This window comes from Petaurus breviceps, unplaced genomic scaffold (assembly GCF_028583685.1).
Source record: "Petaurus breviceps papuanus isolate PSGF00001 unplaced genomic scaffold, PetGlider_PUasm1.0 208, whole genome shotgun sequence".
Classification (NCBI taxonomy): Eukaryota; Metazoa; Chordata; class Mammalia; order Diprotodontia; family Petauridae; genus Petaurus; species Petaurus breviceps.
In genome coordinates this window covers 5,365,517-5,390,111 of record NW_027185852.1, presented here as the reverse complement: position 1 = coordinate 5,390,111, position 24,595 = coordinate 5,365,517, and the positions used below count along the sequence as shown (strand labels likewise).

Here is a 24,595-nt window from a genome sequence, read left to right as displayed (position 1 = left end):
GCGCAGCGCCGCGGTGGGGACTCCCCGGGACAGAGCTTGACTTTGCTTGTCCTTCTCGGCAAAGCAGGTGACGAGAGATTACGATGAAGAAGAGCAAGGCTACGACAGCGAGAAGGAGAAGAAGGAAGACAAGAAGGCGCCCGAAGTGGGCTCCCCCAAGGCCAAGGAGCCGTCCGTGGAGAAGGGCAGCGGGGACGCCCTGAGAGAGTCCAAGGTGAACGGGGACGACCATCACGAGGAAGACATGGACATGAGCGACTGAGGGGCCGCGCGCGCGGCGCCTGGCCCGCTCGACATGCCTCGGTGTCATTCCGCGTGTGGTTTCTGTCTGCCCTTTGTCACCCCAAACCTAGATGTATCTAGCTCTGAGCTATAAATGGCTGTCGGGGCGCCCTGCGTCCCCCCTCCATAGCATCGCGTGGCCGCGGCTCCCTCTGCTGGGGCTGCCGGCGGGCACGAGCGTGACCAGCTGCATGCATCTCCAGCAGGCATGGATTGTGGGTGTTGTGTGATCTCTCCTCCTTTATTAAGTAAGCTCACGTAGACATTTCTAGAGTTTGATTCCTTACAGTTCTAGAGCCGTATAGGGAATGCACTGATTGCATGTTATTGTGGCAGGAATGTCCTCAATGTTTCTTCAAGTCTCCATCATAGAACGGAGTCCGCTTAGGGCCTTCACTGGGCCAACATGACAAAATTCACATTCATCGGTAACATCCAGAATCTCCTAGGAGCCTCATGGCTGATTTTTTTCTGTGTGTTTGGTTTGGCTTTCAAAGATTAAAGATGCACTAGACTTTTTTTTTTTTTAACAATTAGGCTTTTTTTTTTTAATTTCTCCCCTTTCTTCCCCTCCTCCCCCCAAAAAAAAAGTCTCTGGTAACAAATAGCACCCTCAGAGATGGAGCTCTGCATTCTCCATGACACCTCCATTGGGAGCTGAGACTTCTTGTGACATTCACGTGTCGGGGCCCGTCTCTGAGACTCGGCTTGTGCCGATTCCCACTCATGCTGTTGTGCAGTTTTTGTTGTTTTTCTTTTGCTTCTTAAGTTCTGAACTCGATTGTTGGGGGGGGGGAGGTAGTGCATTTTTAATTCACATTTGTATGCTTTTAAAACAATTCTCCTTGATAATGTCCTTTTTCTTTGATCTCAAGTTGTATAAACTAATAAATTTGTGTTAACTGTCCCTGCAGTTAGTAGTCATCTCGCACACAGTGACTCCAGGTTATATGCAGAGTTAGGCAAACTGTTTTCTTAGTTCCCCAGTTCCAGAGCTTTTACTTTTGTGCAGGTAAAAACAGAAGTAGGCGACACACAGTCTGTGCCATGTCGATGTACAGTTTCTGAAATTGTTTTACAAGACTTTGATAATAAAACCCTGAAACTTAAGCTCATGTTCCTGTAAAACTGTACTTTTATTTATTTACACTTTTGAATGTATGAAATTTACCTCATTCATCTAAGGAATTTGATTTTTCCCTCAGTGTATTTAAGCAAGGTACCAGATGACCGTGTCCATCTCTGTCAAGACAGAGGAGGGCAGCAGCAGCAAACTCAAATTCTTTCACATGAGAATTTTCCTCCATTTTCTAGTCAGTTTTTTTCCTAGTGGGAGGTGGGAGGGTGTGAGCTTTAATGGACTGTAGTGTTTCTCCATGAAGGAACAGCCCCGTCCACGTCTAGTACATTTTATCTTTTCAGTGAAATCTCAACACTTGCCTTTTCTGGAATGGTATTAAATGATTAGTGACAAGGGTATGTATCTAGTGTGCAGTTCTTCAGTGGCATATTTATTGAGTGGTTCCATGCATATTGTTTGTTCAGGTGGGTGGCAGGGAAATAAAAGAAAGACTTGGTGCTTTTAGATTTTTAACCAAGTCAAAATCCAAAAATTGTTTTTAACTGCCTTTTTATCACAGGCATTTTACAGTTTGCTGTATATGAAAGCAGCATCATTTTTAGAGTTTATAGAATAACTTTTTTTAAAAAAAGAAATTTTGTCTCTACAGTGTATATTAAGTTAGTGAGTTGGTATAAATGAAGGGTCCTAAGTAATCACTGCTTTTGAAAATAGATGAAACTGTTAAACGTGTGACATTAACTTGGCTTTTAAGGTGAAGATTTCAGTCTTGTTAAATACTTAATCCATGTGGAAACAAACAAGGTCCATCCAGAAACATTGTTATGGCATCTAATGAAAGGAAGGAAAATGGAGGGATCAGCTTCAAAACGTAGGCAGTGGCTTGGAAGCATGCAGCGGTGAGAAAGAGGGATCCATGGATTGTCTGCCTGCACAAAGGCAGGGCGGCAGGCAGCGCCACTTCCCTCACTTGCTGCTGGCCCATTGTAAACAGATTCAGATACCCAGGTGAAATCAAGCTAAACTGCCTCCACACTGAGTTTTGTTCTGTATTTGGTAGTAAAAAGAAAAATGATTTAAATAATAAACTGGTTTTATTAGAAAAATATTTTGTGTTATTTATTGGCTTAAATTGATCTGGAGAGCACGAGTTTGTCCTATTTCAGAACTCACTTCCATGTGAACCTGGACGTGCTATTTAACCTCACGGTGGCTAGAGCTATGGCACCTGGAATCAGGAAGATCTCAGTTCAAATCGAGTCTCAGATACTTAGTAGCTAGGTGACCCTGGGCAAGTCACTGAACCTGCTGCCTGTTACGAGCACTTATTTGATCAAATGAGAGAACTTAAAATCAGGAGTACAATGTCCAGCGTACAGTAGGTGTGTCAGAAATGTGCTTGTTTCAGTAAAATTCATGGCTTTCCTAAATCTGATGATTCAGTAAAGCGCCATCTCTGGACTTGGGGTCAATGCGGTTACTCTGGCGAGTCTCTTACCTTCTTAGTCCGACACTAAGCTAACATTTTATACTTAATCATGGCATGGAGGGGGCTGAGCTAGAGCTCAGGTGCTGCCAGTGAAGCTCCAGTGCGGTCCAGTCCAGGCACGGAGTTCACCTCCGCTGTGAACCAAGCTAACCTGATTCAGTTATGTCTGCACTGTTATTCATTCTACTGGTGAGCAGAAGGGCTGTGAGTGATGAGAAATGGGGGGTGTACTAAGAATATTTGGGTCCTGACTTAAAAACATCTATTACTGTCCTTAGAGGGAAGTTTGTCCATGACTTGGAAATTATGAAATTCAGGCTAAGACTTTTATTAGTTTTACCTAGTCCATATTGGTATAATAAATACATTGTTCAGTTTTTATTAGCGTTTTTGCTTTGAAAGTATAACTCCCTAGGTCTCTGATGCTAGTTGACATATTAAGCTCTTAACAATTAAATATCTCTGGAATAGCTGGTTTCCTTGATTTGCTGTTTCATAGTCTTAGCTGAATAGCTTTTCTTCTGTTTATTCATCTGATGAGAGTAAAATGGAGAATATAAAAGCAAAATCTTAAGGATTCACAAGGGGAAAGGAACTGAAATCATTGGAAAATTTAGGATTTTATTTGTAATAACCAAAAAAAATGTCCTTGTAGAAATGTTGCAGAGGGAGCATAAGACAGGAGTCCTTTCCATAACATTCTTTCACTTAAAAAAAAGTAACTAGGTCCCCCAGTGCACATTTTCCAAAATTACATAATATTTGCATTTACAGATAAACTTCTGAAAATGACACCTTATTACCAGAACTAAACAGCTGCATTTCTTCATCCTATCCATACAACCTAAGAGATAGATGCTGGCAAGCTAAAAGGTAGGTTAGCGCATGGGTAACATAAATGGTAAAATGCCTAATAATTGCTAATAAGGTCTGGGGTCACAATGTCGGAAGCACAGGAAAAAAGATAAACTAGCATTAAAGGAAATTTAACAAAACTCAGGAACCAAGGTAACAGCTCTCTACATGAAGAGTGTAAACTTAGTGAAAGCACTAGAGTTTGAAACCTTAGCCATGAGTCACAAATGACGTCAAAGCACTTTTTCTAACTCCATGAAAACCCAGGTAAGATGATGGTGGGAGGCTGGTTAGGAGCATTTCCCATTGTGTGGTTCCACTTAGTACCTAAACAAACAGTTAGTAGGGAGTGGTGTGGCATAGAGATACAATGACGTGGCCAAAACCCCAAATGGAATTTGGCTAGTTGTGTGATATCTATCGAACAGGTCACTGAAGTCTGTTAGATTTCAACCTCAAAAAATGCAATGTTTTCTAAAGGAATTTTTTTTAAAGTTCCATAATGACAAAATTTCATTTTACAAAAGACTATCTGTAGACTAGTCTTGGCAGATTACTAGGTAGGTCTTCGGCAAAATCATTTTATTGGGTTTTGTGTTTATTATTGCCATGAAATCTGTAGGTAATGAAACAATGTTCTAAATGCCAAAGCCTCCCTGCCTTTGCAAAGTTTGTGATGGGGGGGTGGAGGGTTAGACCCACCAAACAGGTGAGCCATTGTGCCATCTCTGTCTCGTGTGGACAAATGACAGCTGTTACCTTAATGCCCATTTCTCTTCAGTTTATACCACGTGGCAGCCACTCCCAAGTGCAACTGAATTTGGCCTCACCATGAACATAAAAGGTCACTAATAAATTAGTTTTTCTTATTTAAAGAATATAATTATTCTGATCTGAAATTTCCATGTCAAGTCAACATTAATGTTCCAGAAATCACTGCCCAACAACTATAACATTAAGACTGTACTGGGGAGCTATCAATTTCTTTTACGTTTTTTCTTCTAATCTATAGTTACATCATTAGCTGAGACGGTTTAAGTTTTAGCAGAGGGTGTTTCTACACCACACCAAGAAGTGAATCCACAGGTTCAAACTCAGTCACAGAAAGTTCTATAACTTCATCCTCACCACTGCCTCCACCTGGACCAAACTTCTGTACGGCTCAGAGGGAAAAGAAATGAACCTTTGTTTGTTCTCAATGAATGGTCTTGGAAGTCTACCCAATGACCTATCTCCTAGGGAAAATCACAGCTGACGTTCCTGCTTTTTGGAAGGGTGGAGCTTTGACAGAAGTGCTGCCTTGTCCTGATCTGAGGCTCCGCACTGAAGTCGCGATCTCCACCGGTACCATTTGTATGTGTGTCACCAAGACCGCCACCATCCCGATGATTAGGGACAGACATTGTCAGCCGCGACGGAAATAACCCCCTATTTCTCAGCTTTCCACTGCAATGCTGCACACAGGAGGGGCAGGATATTTTCTGGAACAAACCAGCTTGTTGATACTCCCCCTTCCAGCATTATGTAAACAGCAGATCCTCGTTTTTAAAATATTCACTAACCAAAGGAACATCGTGTTTTGATGATTTCACCTGAAACAGTACTTATCTGATCAACTAATTTAAAAATCACATTCCTGCAAACCTGTGAAATACTGTGAAAAGCTGATTTACATCAGAGTTGATTCCTAGGGGGCATTTGTTCGTCCTTTTTAACTGGGAAGATGACAACACAGTGGAAGGGAGAACTTGTGTTTCTTAAAAAGTACAAATGTGTGCAAAAAAATTCTAAGTGCAAAAATATTCAGTAGTTTTTCTACCTCCAGTGCACCCCAGGAAAATATTCACAGCTTTCAGGAGATACTGACCAAGCCCCCACTGTGATTAAATGAGATGTGATTCCTCCCACCCCCCAATAAATTATATGACTTATCTAAGATTCTACACACTAACCCCAGGAAACTAAAGTCACTCACTCGCCTGCTCCCCCTCCCCGGTGGTGGACCTTCAAGAGACAGGATGATTCCCAGCCCAAGCTCATAAAAGCTGAGAGGGAGACAGGCTGAGAAATCAGCTTTTCTTCAATAAAGCAGGACTACAGTTAAATTCCCCAAGGTCTAAGGAGCCACATACAATTATAATTTTAAAAATTTAACCATGAATACTTTTTTTGCACTATAAAAATTATTTCCTTTCTTAATATTAAAACATGAACATATATATGCAAAGTCTATACACTGATATGGAAAAAGCAGCCTTTAGAGATCCTTTTAAAAACTTTCCTCTCAATAGTGTTGCTTCTGACCTTCTAAATGCATCTTCTATTCCATGCCGTAACCCTGCTCTGTAAACATCAACTTCCTGGCAGATCACTGTGGAAATGCAGCAGAACACACTCAGCCTTCTAGCCTTGGACACTCTCCTTTACACACCAGCACAGGCTCTCCAAGGCAGTGCAGCCATTCTGCTCCAGCATCTGGCTTTTGCAGAGATCCACTGGGAATTAAAGGCTAAAAACCTCAGGATAGTTTGAGATTAGCAAATCTCATTCTGTAAAGGCCAGGTGATTTGTTCTGGAAATCCTGACCAACTGACTTCATGCTCCAAACAGTAGGAAGAAATGGACCTGGTAAAGGGACCAACACTCCAATTCATTCCAATTAATGTGGGCTCCCTGAAAGAGGCTGAAATGCAAGTCATACAAAAGAACTGACAGGTGCAGTCTTAAGTACCTTGTCACCAAGGACACTTGACATAAATCACATTACTTGTAGCTAAATCCTCTAATATATATTTCACACCATGTGACTATCAGACATAATTCTTACTAATTTATTTTCAACTTTGGACCTTCAAACCAACTTGGAATAAGAAATAGGAAAGATTTAAAAGGCAAAACTGAGAATCCAAGATTTGAATACCTGGAGACAAAATAAATCAATATATTTTCCTTTAAGCAGTTTGAGAAGAAAAAAAATGAAGTAGGAATTGTCTTGAAACTTAAGTGTACATTTCTAGAATTCAACAAATTTTTTATATTTCATGAAATACATATCCTACATTCAAAGTGTTCAATATAAATATGGGGACATATTTTCAGAGTCTTAGGTTTGTGTTTTTTTCTTTTTTTTTAAGACTGTGGACACTTCCAAGTTCACCCTTAACCCATCCTAGTCACAAACAAGGTCGCCAGAGCCATGGGCACTGAATGGAGAGCCAATTTCAAAACTTGTGAATTCCTTTTGTTGAAAGTGCTAGAATTTGTCAGATGAACATTTGTGAGCACACTGACCAATACTTGATCATGAACATAGATTAGAAAAGAAAATTAGAGACTCTATGGCAGAAAGATTAGTAAGAAACATTTGCCACTTGAGAATTCAGATAAGAACATGGATAGCACCACACAGGAGTTGCACTAAGGTGCTAAAGGAGGTACCGTATTCCCTGCAGAGTGAATGCTAGTTCTGAAATGTATTGCAATGTGAAAATGCAACTGTTTAATGGTCACCACTTGGTTCGGTCATCTACAGAAAACTGCATTCCTTCCAGTTCGTTATGTTCAACAACATTCAAGCGACTCAACGATACATAATGTGACATACTTTACAATGGATGAAAACCAAGCGTGAAGGATATCTGCCATCCTGAATATAAGATGACAAGTTTAAAAGGACTTCGATCTCTATTAAGACATCTCATTTTTTAAAACGTTAATGGTCCAGGAGTGTTTTCTTTATATGCTAAATCCATTTATCCCCAAGAAGTGTAAAAAGGTGTAAAAACCAACCACAGCCCCCACAGCTGTCTGACATCCCAACTCCTCAGAATCACCCAGCTGTCAAACTACCAAGCTTACAATTTGTGTGTTCTTAAAAAGGCGGACGATGGCGCACACCAGGCCCCACTGGGTAACGGCTTATGTGCTGATTCAGCGTATTTCCCTTTCCTCTTCTGAAGGAGAAGATCCCTTCCGCTCGCACCAACATCACTGGTTCTTCGCTTTCACTGGTAAGCTGGCATTGTTTTTCCAGGCAAGTTAGAGATCTGGAAACCGGCTTGGATCCTCCTTGTAGCCATCAGGAATAGTGAAGATGCATTCATCAAATTCATCATATCTGAACTCCTGAAAAGTCACAGTGGCTGTGATGGTGGGAAACACAGGTATGTCTACAGAGGAAAGGAAAGAAACAATGGCCAACAGCATCAACACTCAACAAAAGCATCCACAGCCCCGAAGGGGAGAGTCCGCTACTTAAGCAAGCCTGGGGAAGAGTGTTCCCTTGGGCCTCTGAGGGGCCTGTCCTAGAGGCAGAAGGCAAACATCCAAAGCAGAACAAATGGAACAATCAGCCATTGCTTCTGGATTAGGAAAACGTCTGTGCTTCACCCTGAGACCCTTAAAACTCCATGGGAAGGCAGCTCCCCCACCAGGGCAGGGATTCTTCCCGGACAACCCTGTCTCATAGACCTTGGCACTGGAGAAGGCGCCTGGTGTCCCTATGGGTCGTGCTGATTCACGGCCCTCCCCAGACTGGGATGGGAACCCTAGAGGGCAGCACCTCCTTTTTCATCCTGTGCCTGGCACATAAGGAGCAGGTGGTCCATGTTTTTATCCTTCATTTTATAGATGAAAGGGCTCGAAAAAGTCAGCTTCATTGGGCAGATGAGTGTGGTGAGCACAGGTCTCCCACGACCAAGGACTTCCAATGGAAGTCCATCCCACGCCTCTGGCTCAGTCTGGAAGGTTTCCCTCCCAATGAACAGGAATCGTTATTCTAAGGTCCACTCCCCAAGTGACTTAAATCACATGAACAACTGACAGTCGCTCTCCCTTCACAGCCTTTCCATTTTTTTTTTGTCCAACACCCTCTCTAATACTCCTCTCCTCACTCCTGAAGCCCTCCACCCCCTCCAAACCTCACTGTGTCTCCTCTGAGGTTTAGTCTACCCAATTCTATGACCCCACCTAGCTCCCTGTCACTGTCATTTACCACACTTTCCTGGTCATTTCCCCCCTTTTTCCTTCAAAAGTTCAAAGTGCTCCACACCCAGCTCTCATACTTGGGACCCCTGGCTCCCGAAATGGCACTGAACTCACAAAACGATAAATACAACTTTCAGGTGACTGTCAGCGTAACTGTTCCATCACCACAATCCAGGGGGCAGAACTTCTCCTCTTCACTCAGTACCTCTTATCCCTCAAACATTCCTCCTCACCTCTCATCCCAGCACTTCTAGGTCCTCCCAACATTCCCGTGTCCATCGTCCCTGCACTCTAGCCACACCTAACCTTTCTTTCTCATTCTGATGAATTCCAACAGACAATGTCCATTAACCCATGAGTTTCTTGGTCCTCTCTCCTAGTGCCTGGTCACACTAAACCTGGGTACCTCCACCTTCACAACAAACGTCCGTTATTTCATCTCAACAGGTCAGTCCTTTGATTCTGATCCGACCCTTTATCACATTCTTCTGCTTTTTCCTCAGACCTCCTCTACCAACCTTCCTCTTACTTAACGACAGGGCAGCTCCTCCTCTCCATGACTGCACACCTCAAAACCTGTCTTCATCATCTGTTCTACCCACCTGGGCCTTGAAGGGGGAGGAGGACTTTCCTGACAAGGCTCTTTATCTCCCTGCTCTTTCTTCTTTTTTCTTTAATCACACTATTTCATGTTCTCATTCCCACTGCGCTCCTTCCTTGCTGCCTACAAAGACACCAAGGTCCCCCACGTGCTTTAAACCCCCCAAACCCTTGCCCTGACACCTAGCCATCCCCTTAAGGTACAGGCCTTCTCTCTTTCACAGCCCAACCCGTAGGATGGAATACCCACCCCTTCTCCTGTCTCCATTTGCTCACCTTTCAATCCCTTGTGATCTGACTTCCCAAGACCCCAATTCTCAATGCCATGTCCTTTTCTCCATTTGCATCCTTCCTGACCTCTCGGGGACTCCTTGCGGATGCTCCAGAAGGGCGCTCTTCACTTCTCTGACTCGGCCCTCTCGTTCCCGCTCCTTGCCAATCTCCTGTCTCCTTCGACACCGACCCTCACCCCCTTCTGACCTGGCTGTCCTGCCCAGGGCACAATGCCCCGCACGAAGCTTCCCAAGTCCAATCTGCTCCCCATGGCTGTCCTTCCAGGCTCTCTATGACTTCACTGGCTTGCCTCCATCAAGAGGTGACTCTGGATTCATCTACACGCACACCTGCCTCTCACACACCTCACCCCGCCCCCAACAATGGAGACAAAGTCTTTGAGGGCAAACCTTAGCTTTGTATTCTTCAAAATGAGAAGCTTAGAAAACCCTGACTGAACGGCACAGAAGGCCCCAGGAGGCGACCCACTACGCGAAGACTTCCTCGGCTCCGAGTGCGAGCACGCTTTCCCTTGAAATAAGTCAAAGCTCACTTACTAGTGTACAGAATGTTACCGTGGTCAATGCAGAAAGTTGTTTTGCTTGACTATACGCGTCTGAAACGGGTTTGTTGTTTTCCCTATCTCAATTGTGGTGAGGGACAGACGGAGGAGAAGGTGGATGTTTTTGCTGACTACAAAATACATAAATGATTTTAAAAATTTATTTGCTGTAATTTCTACTCTTTGATCCTACCTCCTATTCTCTGGTTTAACAGAAAGTAAATTTAACACTGATTCCATATAGCATCTTTCCAATCATCTCCCACAGATTCGATAATTATCTTTCTGTTGACATGTCTCCAATATATTGATCTGGCGCTGCCTTCTCTCCTGACCCCCAGGCTCGTCTCCACCCCGCCGACAGACATCTCACACTCAACATGTCCAAAGCTCATCGTGTTTTCTCTCCCCATTCCTCCCAAGGGCACCAGCTTCCTTCCCCATCATGCAGGCCCACAGCTCCTCCCTTCCTCTCACCCTTGCCACCCCCTCTGCTGCTACGTCTCTTCTGGCTCTGGCTCTCCTCTGACAGTCTCCAGGCTGGGGCACAGCTGCCTACTTCCTCCTGCTCACCAGACTCTCTACCTTCTGACTCTCCACTCTGGTCTCTTGTCCACTCAGCTATCAGGGATCTTCCTAAAACCCTGGCCTGACCAATGTGTTGCCCCTCTCCTACTCAATAAACTCCAGTGGCTCCCCATCACCCCAAAAGCCCTTCATAATTGGCCTGTTCCTACTGGTCTGTCTCCTTAAACCTTATCCCCCCTGCCCCAGGCTACCCTTCCGTCCCCCCCCCCCCCACAAGATACACTTTGCACTGTCTCCAGCTGTTCCCACACCTGTAATCCTCTCCTCATGTCTGCCTCCTGGCTTTCTTCAAGTCTCAGCTAAACCCCACCTTTCGCAAAAGCCCTTCCCAGTCTCAAGGTCAGCGCGTTCCCAAGGCACATATCCCATACAGGCACCGTTTGCAGATTGCCTTGCCCGTCAAACTGGGAGTTCCCTGAAGGCAGGGGCTGCTCCTGTCCTTTTTTGGGGAGAGAGGAAAGGTGGCACACTACACTCCTGGCAAAGATTGAGCACTTAATAAACACCCTCTATTTCTGTGATTCATCAGGGCTCAATGACCACTTCCTTCTTGGCCCCCTCTCTAGAATCCAGACATCCAGCCCTAATCATCCCACATCAACCCCTGCTAGACATCACCACCACCTCCAACTGGACACATGCAGAAGCAGTCATGAGATTTCCTCGCCACACCCTCATGAAGCACTTACCAGGTACAAGGCCCAGTGCTAAGGAGCAGCCCTTCTCCCTCCTCACAGAGCCTGTGTCTAACAGAAAAGCCCCCACTGCCCTCTCAGACCCTGGGTCTATAAGCTAGGAGTTAGCCCCTCCACATCTGATCACCCGCCAAGCCAGTCCCAACCTCCATAATGTTGCTCATGACTCCAAATTTACTGAATTCAAGCTTCTCCTGCGACTCACCCGGATGCTCAAAGAGCCGTACTGGTCTCCCGGATCCAGACTCTCAATTTTCCATCCCCCGGCCCTATCGCCTTGAGGAGAAAAGACCAACTGCCAGGTTCAACACGTAAAGCCCTTCCCAGTCTGGCTCTGGAGTCTTTCCAGAATAATATCCAATGACTCACCTCATATGCAGCTCACTCCAGCACAACAGACCTGCTACACACCTTTGTCAGTCTTCGACCTCTATCCCTCTGGAAGTGACCAACCGCACTCCTCCCAAGGACTGAGGGCTTTCCTTTTTTCCCCATTTTCTCTCTCAAGATATTAATTAGGATTTATTTGCACGCACACCTACTGTATCCTGGCTGCTTCCAAGATGGAACATGAGCCTCATAAGGGTGACAAACTGGGCATGTTAGATGATCTAACGCTGCTCTTAAATTCGTGTGCCACCCACACCTCAATCGGCCTCTCCTCAACACATTCATGCATGGCCACCAGCAAGGTGGAACTGTCTTCAGTGAAAACAGGAATGCTGACACGTAGCTGGAGAATCAGCACAAGTGTTCAGGACACGTCATCTTCTCGGAGAAGGATTACAAAGGCTAACCAGCTGTCTATAAAAACTCTCATTTCCCAGTTTGAAAATATAGATGGGTGTGTTTAATTTTCAATGGGGAAAACCTCTCCTTGACAGTATAAAATAAGTTAATTACATATGACATACAAGGAGAGATAAATGTTTTCTATACCACATCATTATACTTCTAATTCTTAATAACGAATCTGACAATGTACCTTGCAGAATACAAATTCATTTCATTAAGGCAATAAGGTTATTTGTGTGAACCCCCTCTTACCGAGCTTTACAGGAAAGCCAGGAGGAAGCTTCATCTGAACAAATTCTCTAAGCTTGTTAAAGTGCTTGAAGGGCGCAATGACTTCTAAAACATTCAATAATCTGGAAGAAAGGTCAGAAAAAAAAACCACTTTCAGCAATGCCTCAGATTGATACATCTCTGCTTAAAGGCAAAACACCAAGTGTTCCATTTCTCTGGTCGATGGTCTGATCCGGACTTTGTACTAAGATCTAACTTCAAAAGCCTAAAAATGTCAAAACTAAGAATTCATTCTGGACACAATCTCCATAACTCTTAATAAATATATATAGTTAGAAACATCAACTTACAATTCAATTCCTAAGGGAAATTCCTTGCTCATGGCTATTGTGGCTTTAAATGTTTTCTTACTTTCTTTGCAAACAAGTTCTCTACCCAGATGAGGAGCTCTACAATGGAAAGGAAATAAAACAATTAATTATGTCAGTAGATTATTTTCACCTTACAGAGAGTCCCATAATATTTTATTATGTTCTATGTGCTGACAGTACATTTTAGAAATTTTTTAGAATAAAGTTTAAAAATGTGCTAAATCAACTAAAGTAAGATAATTATCTAGAAAGTCCCAGTACGTTCAGTGGAGAGATTTCCCGACACACGGGGCATCCGTTTGAAGGGGCTCTCATTGCCTCCTGCACAGAACAGGCTCACGCCTCTGGCACACGCGCACAGACCCAACATGAGCTTTTCTATGGACACAATTAACGAACAAGCAGAATAGCTAACAAGGGGCCGGGCTGTGGGGGGTGAGCCAGGGGCTCGAGACGCTGAAGTCTGCCCCTTCAGCAATGATGGCTGCTGGGAGCACAGAAGAAAGACGATGCATTAACCACCATTAATGTTTTTTCCTTGTCAATTATGTTACTTAAATGCTAGTAGGAATAATCTCAGAGAGTTTAACTGTCATCTCTATGGAGAGGGGAAGATTTCATGGCCAAACAAGAGGTAGAGAGCATTATAAAATGCAAAGTGGATAATCTTGATTACATTAAACTGAAAAGTTTCTGCGCGAAGCCAATGTTACCAAAATTAAGAGGGAAATGGAAAAATGGGAAAGAACTTTGACAACCAGTGTCTCTGATAAAGGCCTCATTTCTAAAATATACAGAAAATAGCATCAAATCTATAAGGATACAAGTCATTCCCCAATTGATAAAAGGTCAAAGGATATGAACAGGCAGTTTTCAGACGATGAAATTAAAGATATCCAAAAGCATATGAAAAAATGCTCTAAATCACTATTGATTAGAGAAATTCAAATCAAAACAACTCTAAGGTACCACATCTCACCAGTCAGACTGGCTAAGATGACAAAACAGGAAAATTATCAATGCTGGAGAGGATGTGGAAAAACTGGAACAGTAATGCACTGTTGGTGGAGTTGTGAACTGATCCAACCATTCTGGAGAGCAATCTGGAACTATGCCCAAAGGGCTATAAATAAGTGACCCTTTGACCCAGCAATACCACTTCTAGGGTCGTATCCCAAAGAGATCATAGAAGTGGGAGGAGGACCCATATGTACAAACACATTTATGGCAGCTCTTTTTGTGGTGGCAAAGAATTGGAAATCAAGGGGATGCCCATCAATTGGGGAATGGCTGAACAAGTTGTGGTATGTGAATATAATGGAATACTGCTGTGTTATATAAAATGAGGAGCAGATGGACTTCATTACCTGGAGAGACTTGTATAAACTGATGCTGAGTGAGAGGGGCAGAACCAGGAGAACACTGTACACAATCACAGACACAACGTATGTGTGATGACCAACTCTGACAGACTGGGCTCCTCTCAGCAAGGCAAGGCTGGAGACAGCTCCAGAAGACTCATGATGGAGAGAAAGAGCTGCCGAGTCTGACTGCAGACTGAAGCAAGCTACCTGCTCCGTTTCTTTTCCTTGTTTGGTTTTGATTCCTCTCTCCCACTGATCATTCCATCAGTTATAATCCTTCTGTACAACCTGACTAATGTTTAATGGGAAGGTATCTGTAGACCCTATATTTGAGTGCATGCCGCTGGGGGTGGGGGGAGCAGGAGGGGAAAAAATGTGAAACTCAAGGGATTGTGGAACTGAATCTTGTAAACTAAGAGTAAATAAATTAATTTTTAAAAAATCAGTGCCAGTAGGAGAGAAATAATGAACGGAGGAATTCAAGCAGGAGAATTTTGATGGCCCAGGAATCTTAACATGTCAGGCTGACACTGGTTTAGGCAAAGATGTGGCTATTTCACAGTTCTCTTTTCCAGTTTAAGGCCAGTTGGTGTCTTATACGACTGTATAACAAGCGCTACATTATGAAACTGCTAACGCTGTCCAATCTAAGCAAGCACCAAGGCCAAGGCCCTGTCCACTCTGCCCAACAGTGTCAAGCCCTGCATTTACTCCGAGGAAAGAAAACCAACCATAACCCAAAAACAGGTATCTGGGAGACAGACGAGGCTGCCTGACTTTCGGAGAAAGGATCTGAAAAGCTGCTTCATTAGTTTACCCCAGTTCCAAGGCCTCCCACTTTGTAGAATACTCACTTTCCGTTCTCAGCAGATATATACTCTTCCCAGGTAATCGTGTTAGGTGGGGGTGGAGTCAGAGACTGTCTTCGGACAGGCTGCAAGGGAAAATTGGGGGTGGGGGGTGAGAAGCTGCCACTTGAGCCACTGGTTGTAACAGTCAGAATAAAGTACACAGGGAAACCTTTGGCTTGTCTCTCTGCTTTCCCTGACACCAGGGAAGGGGAGGACACAGTCAAGCTTCAGGTATTTTTGACACCAAAATGTTTTTTGGGAAGTCCTACCAGTAATATATATCACCAAGGCCATCCCTCCTGGGGGAGGAGGAAGCCAGCTGTGAACAGGAGCATCTGGAGCTGGTGGAGGGGACAGAGCTCTGCTGTCCAGAGCTGGCCCTGTGGGAATGAGCTGTAGGCTGGAGAAGGGAAGGCAGAGACATACAGGAGACAAGGAGAAGAAAAACTTCTCCATCACCAAACCAGAAGCCAAAAGAAGAGGCAGGCGCTAGAACGGGGCTCGTGTCTTCATCCTGGACACCAAGGGAAGGGAGACTCGACTGAGGAAATAAAGACGGAATGTGACGAGATCAGGGTGGACTTCTTAGGGAAAGGGCAGAAATGGGGACAGTGGGGGTCAGCTTGCTGTGTGACCACAAGAGCTAAGTCAAGAATGTCCTCACTTCACGCCAAAATACAAAGGAGAGAGCCTTGGGAAAGTTCGGAAATGCTAAATCAGGAGAGAGACTTGGAGGAAGAGATCTGCAAAACGAGACTATCTGGGACACAAAGGAACCCTGCCACAGGACGGCCTCACGCCTCTCATCCACCCAACAAGCACCTGAGTGCCTGCTGTGTCCCTGCCCTCAAGACGCAGTCTGAGAGTGGAGACAACAAGCAAACAAGTGTGTGCCACATGAGCTCTATACCAGATCAACAGAAAACAACTACCCGAGGGCCGTGTCCTTTAGAAGGTGGGACCTGAGCTGGGCCTTGACAGAAACCAGGGAAGCCAGGAGCTAGAGATGAAAAGAAGAGGGTTCCAGGCCTGGGGGGCAGCCAGAGACAATGGTGCAGAGCTGTGGAAGCAGGGCCTTGTTCATGGAACAGCCAGGAGGAACTGGGGCAGGGCGGGGGAAAGGAAGAAGTCTGGAAGGGGAGGGGCAGGTCATGCAAACAACAGAAAGGAGAGGCAAAGTCACATGCCAAAAGTAGGGAACGCTGGTGGAACGTGGGGCGATGCTGGGAAAACAAGGAGCAGCAGGTATGAGATGGTACAGATGCCTCAAAGCAGAAAGGGCCAATCAAGGTGTCTTGGCTTCCTGCTCCTCAGAAGCCTTCCACGCCCAAGGAATGACAACAGGCCCACACTACGGGTGAGTCCTTCAGGCAGGGGCTGATGAGGCCCCTCCCACCTGGCAACTGATCTACTTCTGTGACACCAACAGGGCCCAGAGAGACAGAAGGGGGGGCTGCACCAAAGCTAGCACTCCCGGGGAAGCCACGCAACCTCGGACATGGTCAGCCGTGCTCTACATCTGGGGGAACGGCTGTGTTTGCAAAACCTGACCGCACCTAAGCACGGACGCCAGTACAGAGAAGGACCGTCAAGGAGTCGGCAAGGCCCTGCAAAGTAAGGCCTCAGCACAGAGGTGGGAGTAGGAGTGAGCTCTGCCTCCACAAAGCACCGGGAACGCTGTAGGAGACCCCCAAATCACCTCACCACAAAGAAAGGGCCTTTATGGGGGACAGGAAAATGCTCATCATTCAAGTACAAGCCATCCTGCAATCCACCTCCTGTGTACAGACAGCCAACCATTCAGAGCAGAGGGACAGCTGAGAAAAACGAGTGAGAATGAGGCATGAGAAGAGGTCGGCAAAGATGAGGCAATCCTGATTGTCATCATTTTATACAAAGTCCACATCAATCTACCGGCCCACCAAGAAGCCCCAAAAAGTACCTGCCAAGAGGCGGCTGTGGCCAAAAGCAACCCTGCTTAAATGTTAGGGACGATGAGGACAGTGACCAGGATCGTCTCAGGAGGCAGAAGCAGGGGAAGGTTAAACCAGGAACCAGCCACATCACAGACAATGGAGCCATCACACTATGGATGGGGATGGCGGCGTCTCAGGCCTGGACTTCTCTAAGCAATGGTCACAACACCCTCCCAGAGAGCAAAGGCACTGGACTGCAACGAGAGAGTCTAATGGAGCCACCGTGTGAGAGCGGTGCAGCTGGGAGAGGGCTCCAAGGGCGCTGAGAAAGGTGCCCACGATGGGGAAAGAGCCAAGCGCCCACCTCCTGTCTGTTCTCCCATCTCTAAACCTTCAGGAGAGGCACAGGCACACAGAGGCTCCCCAAGAAGGCAATCGGCAGGCTTTGGCAAGCAACATTCCACACTGGACCAGTTTTACCATCTCACAACTAAGGGAGAGTCAGAGGATTCATCGTCTCCACCATGCTTATTGTCTGAGGACAGAAACAAGCATCTGATCTAGTAGAGCAAATGGCGCCTTGAAGGCTCTCTTCCAACCAGGTGTCTCCCATCCATACGTTAAAGTTATTCAAGATTCTCTGAAATGACGGTAAACCCACAGAAATAACACTGTGCGTGAACACGAGATGGCGCACAAAACAGCCTTGGCCACCAGGGCACAGAGGGCCAGAAGGATTCCCTTCCTCCAGCTGCTGCCTTTGGTGGTTCTGAAACACTGCAGAGGCTCGCTCCCCCAAGAGAGGAGTGTGGTCTGAGCTCCCACACAGGAGAAGACGGGTGGGGATGGACAAGCTGAGGGAGCACGTCTCCTCAGCACCAATGTTCTCCTGGTGTTACTAGACAAGATATGGAATACGAGTCTCCAAAAAAAAGGAAAAGAAATATGACCCAGAAGGCAAGGAAATGCAAGCAGCCTGCAACCAAAGAAAACCTTTAGACAGCGGGAGTAAAGAAGTCATCAAGGAAATGCATGACAGCAAAGAGAGCGCTGGAATGGTCCCGAGGCCAGGGTGACATATGGCACCTCGGATCCCCTGGAGATGTCATGAGAAAGCTGGGGAGCCCTAATGGAGTGAGGACCCTCATGGCACACTTAGGGGACTCCTCTGACAACACAGAAAGGGATAAGATGCAATCTGCACCTTGAGAGCAACTTCCCACGGATTCATTTGAGTTCCTTGCTCCTAGTCAACGGGGGTCTGGTCAACGGGGGGAGAAGCATGATGACGGGGAGAGGGCCTCACTCACCACTCCAAAATTTAAGTGAATTTGTTCCCTTGAGCTGCCCACACATGCTTAACTGCTAAGAGCCCCCGAACATCAATGGTCCAGAGACCTCCAGAAAACTGAGTGCACTCAGCTTTGTACATCCCCAGCCAAGTTCAAGGACAAGGACTTCAAGCCTGACCCTGAGGTGGAAAGCACCATCACCACGAAGGAAAGAGGAAACGAAGATCTCCATTTCCCATTCATTAATGATTGCTCAGATCGGACATACTGGCAGCCCCTATGCCAGGGGGGCCAGTCCTTCTGAACACCCCATACACCACCATACATGCTGTGAACAGAATAACCGCCAGGTGAATAAGAAAATGAGAATCACGGGATGGGCAAGGTGGACAGAACTCTGCGGAGGCAGAACTAGAAGACGTACTGCATGAGAATGAGACCAAAAGCAAGAAGACGAGAATTTAAACAACACTGCACATTAAGTTTGCAACAAATGGCAAGGCAATTTTTAAGTAAAGGACTGATCAATAGCAAAAATCAATTCAAGGGGGCAGCTAGGTGGCGCAGTGAATAGAGCACTGGCCCTGGAGTCAGGAGGACCTGAGTTCAAATCCAACCTCGGACACCTAACATTAACCCCCTTCCCCTCCAAAAAACTAACTTGAAAGGAAATTTCAAGATTAAATTTCTGATTTATTAGGCCTATTCCCCCTTTTGAAATGTCAATGACATAAACAGGTTGAAGTTAGAAAGAAAACAAACAATATGTGAAAAGTAAAGAAAATTTAAAAATTCACTCTTATTAAAAAGGTTAAGATCTTTGGCCTTACAGTATTTACAAAATAAAGTTATTTGTGCTTACTGTACCTCAAAATTCTGTTCCATTAAATTTCCACCTTTACTTAAACTCTCCATGATGGCCTTATTTCGAAGAATGTCTTCTTCACTGAGGTGTTCTCTCCTTTTTCTGGATTCTAAAACAAGTCCATTCACCAGGTAAAAGTAGGCCAAAAAGTTTCCCACTCTTTCCTGAAACAAAATCACATATTTTAAAAAGTTGAGAATATCTCCAATAAAAGGAATCTTCAACAGAAAGAACCTCCAATTTCATCATTCATTGAAAATTACGTGAAATCGATACTCCTTAATCAAGCACAAGACAAGCTTCATCCTCTGGATCCTAATAAATAAAATGTATCAGAATTTATCAACTTTAAATTTAGATGAGATTTAAAAATAAACACTAAAATTTCTAGTTGAGTCAAAACGTCTTGGCCTGAAGTTTGACAGCCACTTGGGAAATTAATAATATTGCTTTAAAAGTACCAACTGGTTAAAAAAATAAAAATAACAAGGGATACTGTGTGACTCCTTGTCAGTCTCTTGCTGGTTCATCATGTGACTGACCCCTTGTCACTCGGTGGCCTCCTCAGCCCCCATGGAGTTCCTTCCCATGGGATGCCTCCTGGAGCTCTCTCCTCCAGCCCTCCTACCTCCTACCTACCCCCACTGAGCTCAGTTGCCTAGCAGATACTTCTGACCTGGGGAGCTGGTGGAGATCTCAAATGCAACATGTCCAGCAATGAATTTGTTCCCCACCTGCAAACTTCCCTATTGCTTCGGAAAGACCACCATCCTTCCAGGCTTTCAGAGTCATGCCGGTGTTCTCTCTGCCCCCACAACATCCTTCCAAACCACAGATCCCAAGTTAGTCAGCAGCAGGAGAATCCAGCTGATAAAAATGCTACTGAATAACTAACTAGGGAAACAAGTCTTTTGGGGGTTTTCTTGGGGGAAGGGGGAAGACAACAAGACTTGTTTTCTTAACTTCCAATCATGCTCCCCAAAACTGAATCACAAGCCTTACCCCTGTAGTTGCCAAAAGCAGCTGGAAAGATCAAACTTGGAAAAATCACAATCAGTTGAGGACAACCATGCCCTCATCAATTGTGTCACAGACCGTGTATAAGCTCAGCCATGGAGGCTCCATGTAAATAACCACCATGACACTTCCTGGCAGCAGAATTACAAGACAAAAAGAGTGTCCACCTTCACGACTGACAAGGGCTGAGGCAGAAGGAAAGATAAATAGTTTTATGAAAGATCAAAATGTCTGATTCACACATACTGTTTTGTCTTCCCGGAAGAGCCATCCTGTTTGGGCCCGTGTGAAAGTGATGGATTTGGTTGATAAAGTTGCGGAATAAATATCACTGCTCATTAAAATGTCAACTTCTTCCTCTGTTTCCATCTCTGATTCCTTAAAGAAAAAGACGCCTTATAAGTTAGATTTTATAATATGTAGGTACTTAAAGAATCATTACATGTCATCAGTATCAAATATTTTTAAAGTTTTCTGTTTGTCTTCCCAGGATATAAATGGGAAAAGAAGAAAGTAGATTCCATGGGGAAAATTCCTTTGAAAAAATATTTTAATTTTTTAAATTACATGTTATACCATCTTTAACATGTTTTTTAAAATTTTCCAAATTCTCTCCCTTCCTCCCTCCCACCCCACCCCACTCCCTAGGACGACAATTAAACTAGATATAGGCTATACCTGTGTAGTCGTGCTAAACATATTTATAAATTAGTCATGCTGTAAAAGAAAGTACAGACACAAACACACACAGGCTGAGAAGAGTAGGTTCTGATCTGCCTTCAGACTATAACCGTTTTTCTTCTGTTAAAGTACAACATTTTTCATCAAAAGAACTTCAGAACTTGGTATCTTTATATGGCTGAGAAGAGCTAAGTCACTCACAGTTCTCACTGAACAACACTGCTATGACTGTGCACAACCTTCTCCTGGTTCTGCTGACCTCACTTTGTATCATTTCCTCTAAGTCTTCCCAGGTCTTTCTGAGAGCATTCTGCTCCTCATTTCTTATAGCACAGAAGTATTCCATCACAATCAGAGACCACAACTTGTTCAGTCATTCCCCAATTGATGGGCATCCCCTCAACTGTCAATTCTTTGCCACCACAAAAAAAAGCTGCTCTATTTTTGTACGTGTAGGTCTTCTGGGGGCAGCTAGGTGGTGCAGTGGAGAGAATGCCAGGCCTGGTATCAGGAAGATGCATTCATCTTTGTAAGTTCCAATCTAGCCTCAGACACTTAACAGCGGTGTGACCCTGCAAGTCACTTAACCCTGTTTGCATCAGTTTCCTCAACTGTAAAAGGAGCTGGAAAAGGAAATAACAAACCACTCTAGTATCTTTGCCAAGAAAACCCCAAATGTAGTCACGAAGAGTCAGACACAACTGAAAAATGACCAAAATAATAAAAGGTCCTTTTCCATTTTTTTTTGTTTATCTCTTTGGTAAACAGACTTAGTAGTGCTATTGCTGGGTCAAAGTACATGTCCCGAAACCACGAAGAAACCTATGGGAGCTCTCTCTTCCAAAAACAGAGCAGCAAACAATGGCTTGACTGGCCTTGAGGATAATTTCATCCTCCCCCAGGAAGGAAGGACAAGTGAGAACACCTACTCTGAATGTTATTCTCACTGAGAAGAAAGGCTTGATTGCTAGGGGTAGAAATGAAGGCAGCCTTAGGGGAAAGTGACCATTTCATATTATAATTTCTGATAGATGACACACAGACAGACATCAGACGCTGGGGAGAGGAGGAGAGAAGAGACCGTGTACACACCCATTTACACACACACACACACACACACACAGAAGGGACAGGGAAAGGGTAAAACAAAAGGAGATGAAATGCTACCATGAAATAAAGATAACACATGGGAAGAGAAAGCAGAAAGTATGTCCCTTGTTTTCTTTAATTCTATGCCTAGGGGAATCATCTTAGGACAACAAAGGACAGAAGAAAATGATCTGTAGGGATCTGAAACACAGTTCAAGTAGGAAGACAGCAAGAGAGTATCTACCTGGCCCTTGAAGAAATCCCATCCCCTGCACAAATGACACATGGCAGGAGAATGGAGGGCTTAAACTCTAGGCCATGGAGTCTGAAGAGACTCATGGACCAAAATGCTAAAGCATCCCCTCAAGAAATGGTTAATGAACATTAATGTTCTAGATTCTCTGTGTTCTAATTCTACTAATGACATAATTAGAAACAGACAAGTAATCACAAAGACCCAACAGATCAACAAATCCTACCAAGTTAATATTTCTTGCTTTTTTACTGGGTTACTGCTGGTGCAATCCAGGGGATGCTTTAGAGAGTTTACTGTGCATTTGGGAAAACACTGGACAAAGTCTCCCCAGCTGTTAAAATGAGGGCAACACTCTAAATTCAGCTGTAATTGGCTGAATGGCTGGACTCAAAAGACTAGTTATTAAATGGGCCCATGCCCACAAGGAAGGGGGTCTCACATGAAGTCACCATCAGAAGTTATGAGCAGGAAAAGCATCATGAGGTAGCATCCTGCCTACAAAAGGGTCTAAGGGATTTAGTGGGAGGCAAGCACATCATTCAACAGTGTGGTATGGTAATTAATAATAAGAGTTAATTTTATTGTAACTCTGCAAATTATGTCATTTGATAGCCATAAGGACCAAGTAAGTTAAGTGCCGTTATCCCCATTTGAAAGATGAGCAAACTAAGGCTGCAGCTGGTGATCTGCCGATGCGGTCCTCCTCACTGCAGGGGTCCAGCACTATAATTAACATAAAACCAGCAGCATGCACTTACACAGCACCATGTGCCAGACACCATGCAAAGCACTGAGGACACAAACACAAAACCAGACAGTCCATGTCCTCAAGGGGTGTCTGACCTAACGAGAGAAGTTATTTTATAAAATGGAGCAAAGAAAGATCGCTGGCTCCAGGACATGATGGAGGGTGGCTACCTGAGTGAAGCTCTCTTCGTGAACAGAGGCTTCACAGTTCATGGCTCTCCCCCCAGAGAGGGGATCTTGCAGGAGGCTCATGCTACCCCAAAGACAAGACTCTGGGCTGTCCCAGAGCCCGGCAGCCAGGTGGGAAATGATGCAGACAACGTCAGAGCTACAGGAGAGGGCAGTCCCACCGTCCTCAGCCCAAGTCAGACCCCATGTGGAGTTTTATGTTCAGATCTGGTCCCACACTTTATGACAAACCCTGATAGCCCAGAGATGCTCCTCAAAAGGGCACCTAGGATGACTTTAGGACTCTCTAGTCGCTATAATCTAGGCATCAGTTAGAGAAATCTGAGATATTTCACATATAAAAGACAAGAATTAGGGGTGATAACCTTGTCTTCAAGCGCAGGAAGAGCAGCCGCTAAGAGGAGGAAAGATTCCGTATCATTTGGCCAAACCCTGACTACCAGGACAACTGGCCAAAGCTTGACCTAACAGAACATCCCCCTGCCATGGTGCTCTCCCAAAGAGGAGTAGGTGACCACAGGAGGAAGCCAGTTTTCCATCTCTGCAAGTCTTCAAGCAGAGGTTTTCCAGAGCAGCTGTTGGTAACAGGATCGAGAGGATTCTTGTCTCGTGGCCCCATAGTCCTTTCCAGCTGAGACTGACGAGGTTCAGGGGGCCCTTAAACAGGCCTGCTAAGCTGGGATGTGAACGTGGGGCACTCCCAAACCCATGGTTCCACACCTGACTTCTACTGGACACGCTCTTGTTTTCTTTCACTCATCCCAAAAGAACTAGTACCAATGATTCTGGAGAAGCCGATTCAGATGTTCTCGTTTCTATGCACTTACAGTCACGCCAGGCAGGGCCTTCACTGTCCGGGGCCAATCTTGGTGCCTACTGGTGCTGCCTGACTTCACTCAAGACTCCTTTCACCATTTCCTACAAAGAATCACCATCTCAAAAATAAGCTGGACTTGATGTTCTCTGAGGCCTTGTAACATGATTCACGTCACTCTCTTGAATACCTTCCCATTGGTGCAGGCACAAAGGCCAAATTCTTCTATAATCTCGCCCATTTCATTCAGTCAGTGAGTCGAATCACAGGACTTTATGAAGCTCCTCCTTTGTGCCAGGCCTGTGTTCAGTGAGCACTGAAGATAACAACACAGAACAGTGCCTGCCCTAAGTCTACATTCTCTGCTTGTACTCTCTCATGTGACCAATTCTCCCCAACAATAAAATGTCAGACTTTTCTTCCTGTCTATAAATGTTCTATTCGCTGCCACCTTCCCTAACCTTCCATATGCTTAGTCCATCGCTCCTTCAAAAAAACCAAAAACATCTCCCTGTTGGTCCATCTCTTTAAATTCTAGCCTTCCTTAATCGCCACAGGCCAATCAGACTTCCTCCATAAGTCTCCTGCACCTCATGCAGCACACGCCCCCCTTGACCTTATCTCAAGCACCATTACGTCCTGTTGCCACACAATTTAGTACATGATCATCTCCTTAGTGTTTCTGCTTCATGGATAGGGTCTTCAT

At 44.9% G+C, this 24,595-nt stretch overlaps 2 protein-coding genes across 4 annotated transcripts in view; one reads left to right on the top strand and one right to left on the bottom strand.

The window, feature by feature from the left end:
• LOC138165240 (serine/arginine-rich splicing factor 11) overlaps positions 1 to 1,397 on the top strand; it is a 38,518-nt gene extending 37,121 nt beyond the window's left edge. For 2 of the 3 annotated variants that reach the window (XM_069093361.1, XM_069093362.1), the window contains exon 13: positions 65 to 1,397. In XM_069093361.1, coding sequence (XP_068949462.1) covers positions 65 to 262 — 198 coding nt within the window. In that variant the 3' untranslated portion in view covers positions 263 to 1,397. The remainder of the gene's footprint in view (positions 1 to 64) is intronic. The other variant, XM_069093363.1, reaches the window with a different exon arrangement.
• A 2,056-nt stretch (positions 1,398 to 3,453) lies between these two features.
• Positions 3,454 to 24,595, bottom strand: part of LOC138165239 (ankyrin repeat domain-containing protein 13C-like) — a 76,607-nt gene continuing 55,465 nt past the window's right edge. The window contains exons 8-13 of the mRNA XM_069093360.1: positions 20,360 to 20,491; positions 19,099 to 19,260; positions 15,027 to 15,106; positions 12,788 to 12,886; positions 12,459 to 12,559; positions 3,454 to 7,876 (exon numbers count right to left, since the gene is read on the bottom strand). Of these exons, the coding sequence (XP_068949461.1) occupies positions 7,746 to 7,876; positions 12,459 to 12,559; positions 12,788 to 12,886; positions 15,027 to 15,106; positions 19,099 to 19,260; positions 20,360 to 20,491 (705 nt within the window). The 3' untranslated portion in view covers positions 3,454 to 7,745. The remainder of the gene's footprint in view (positions 7,877 to 12,458; positions 12,560 to 12,787; positions 12,887 to 15,026; positions 15,107 to 19,098; positions 19,261 to 20,359; positions 20,492 to 24,595) is intronic.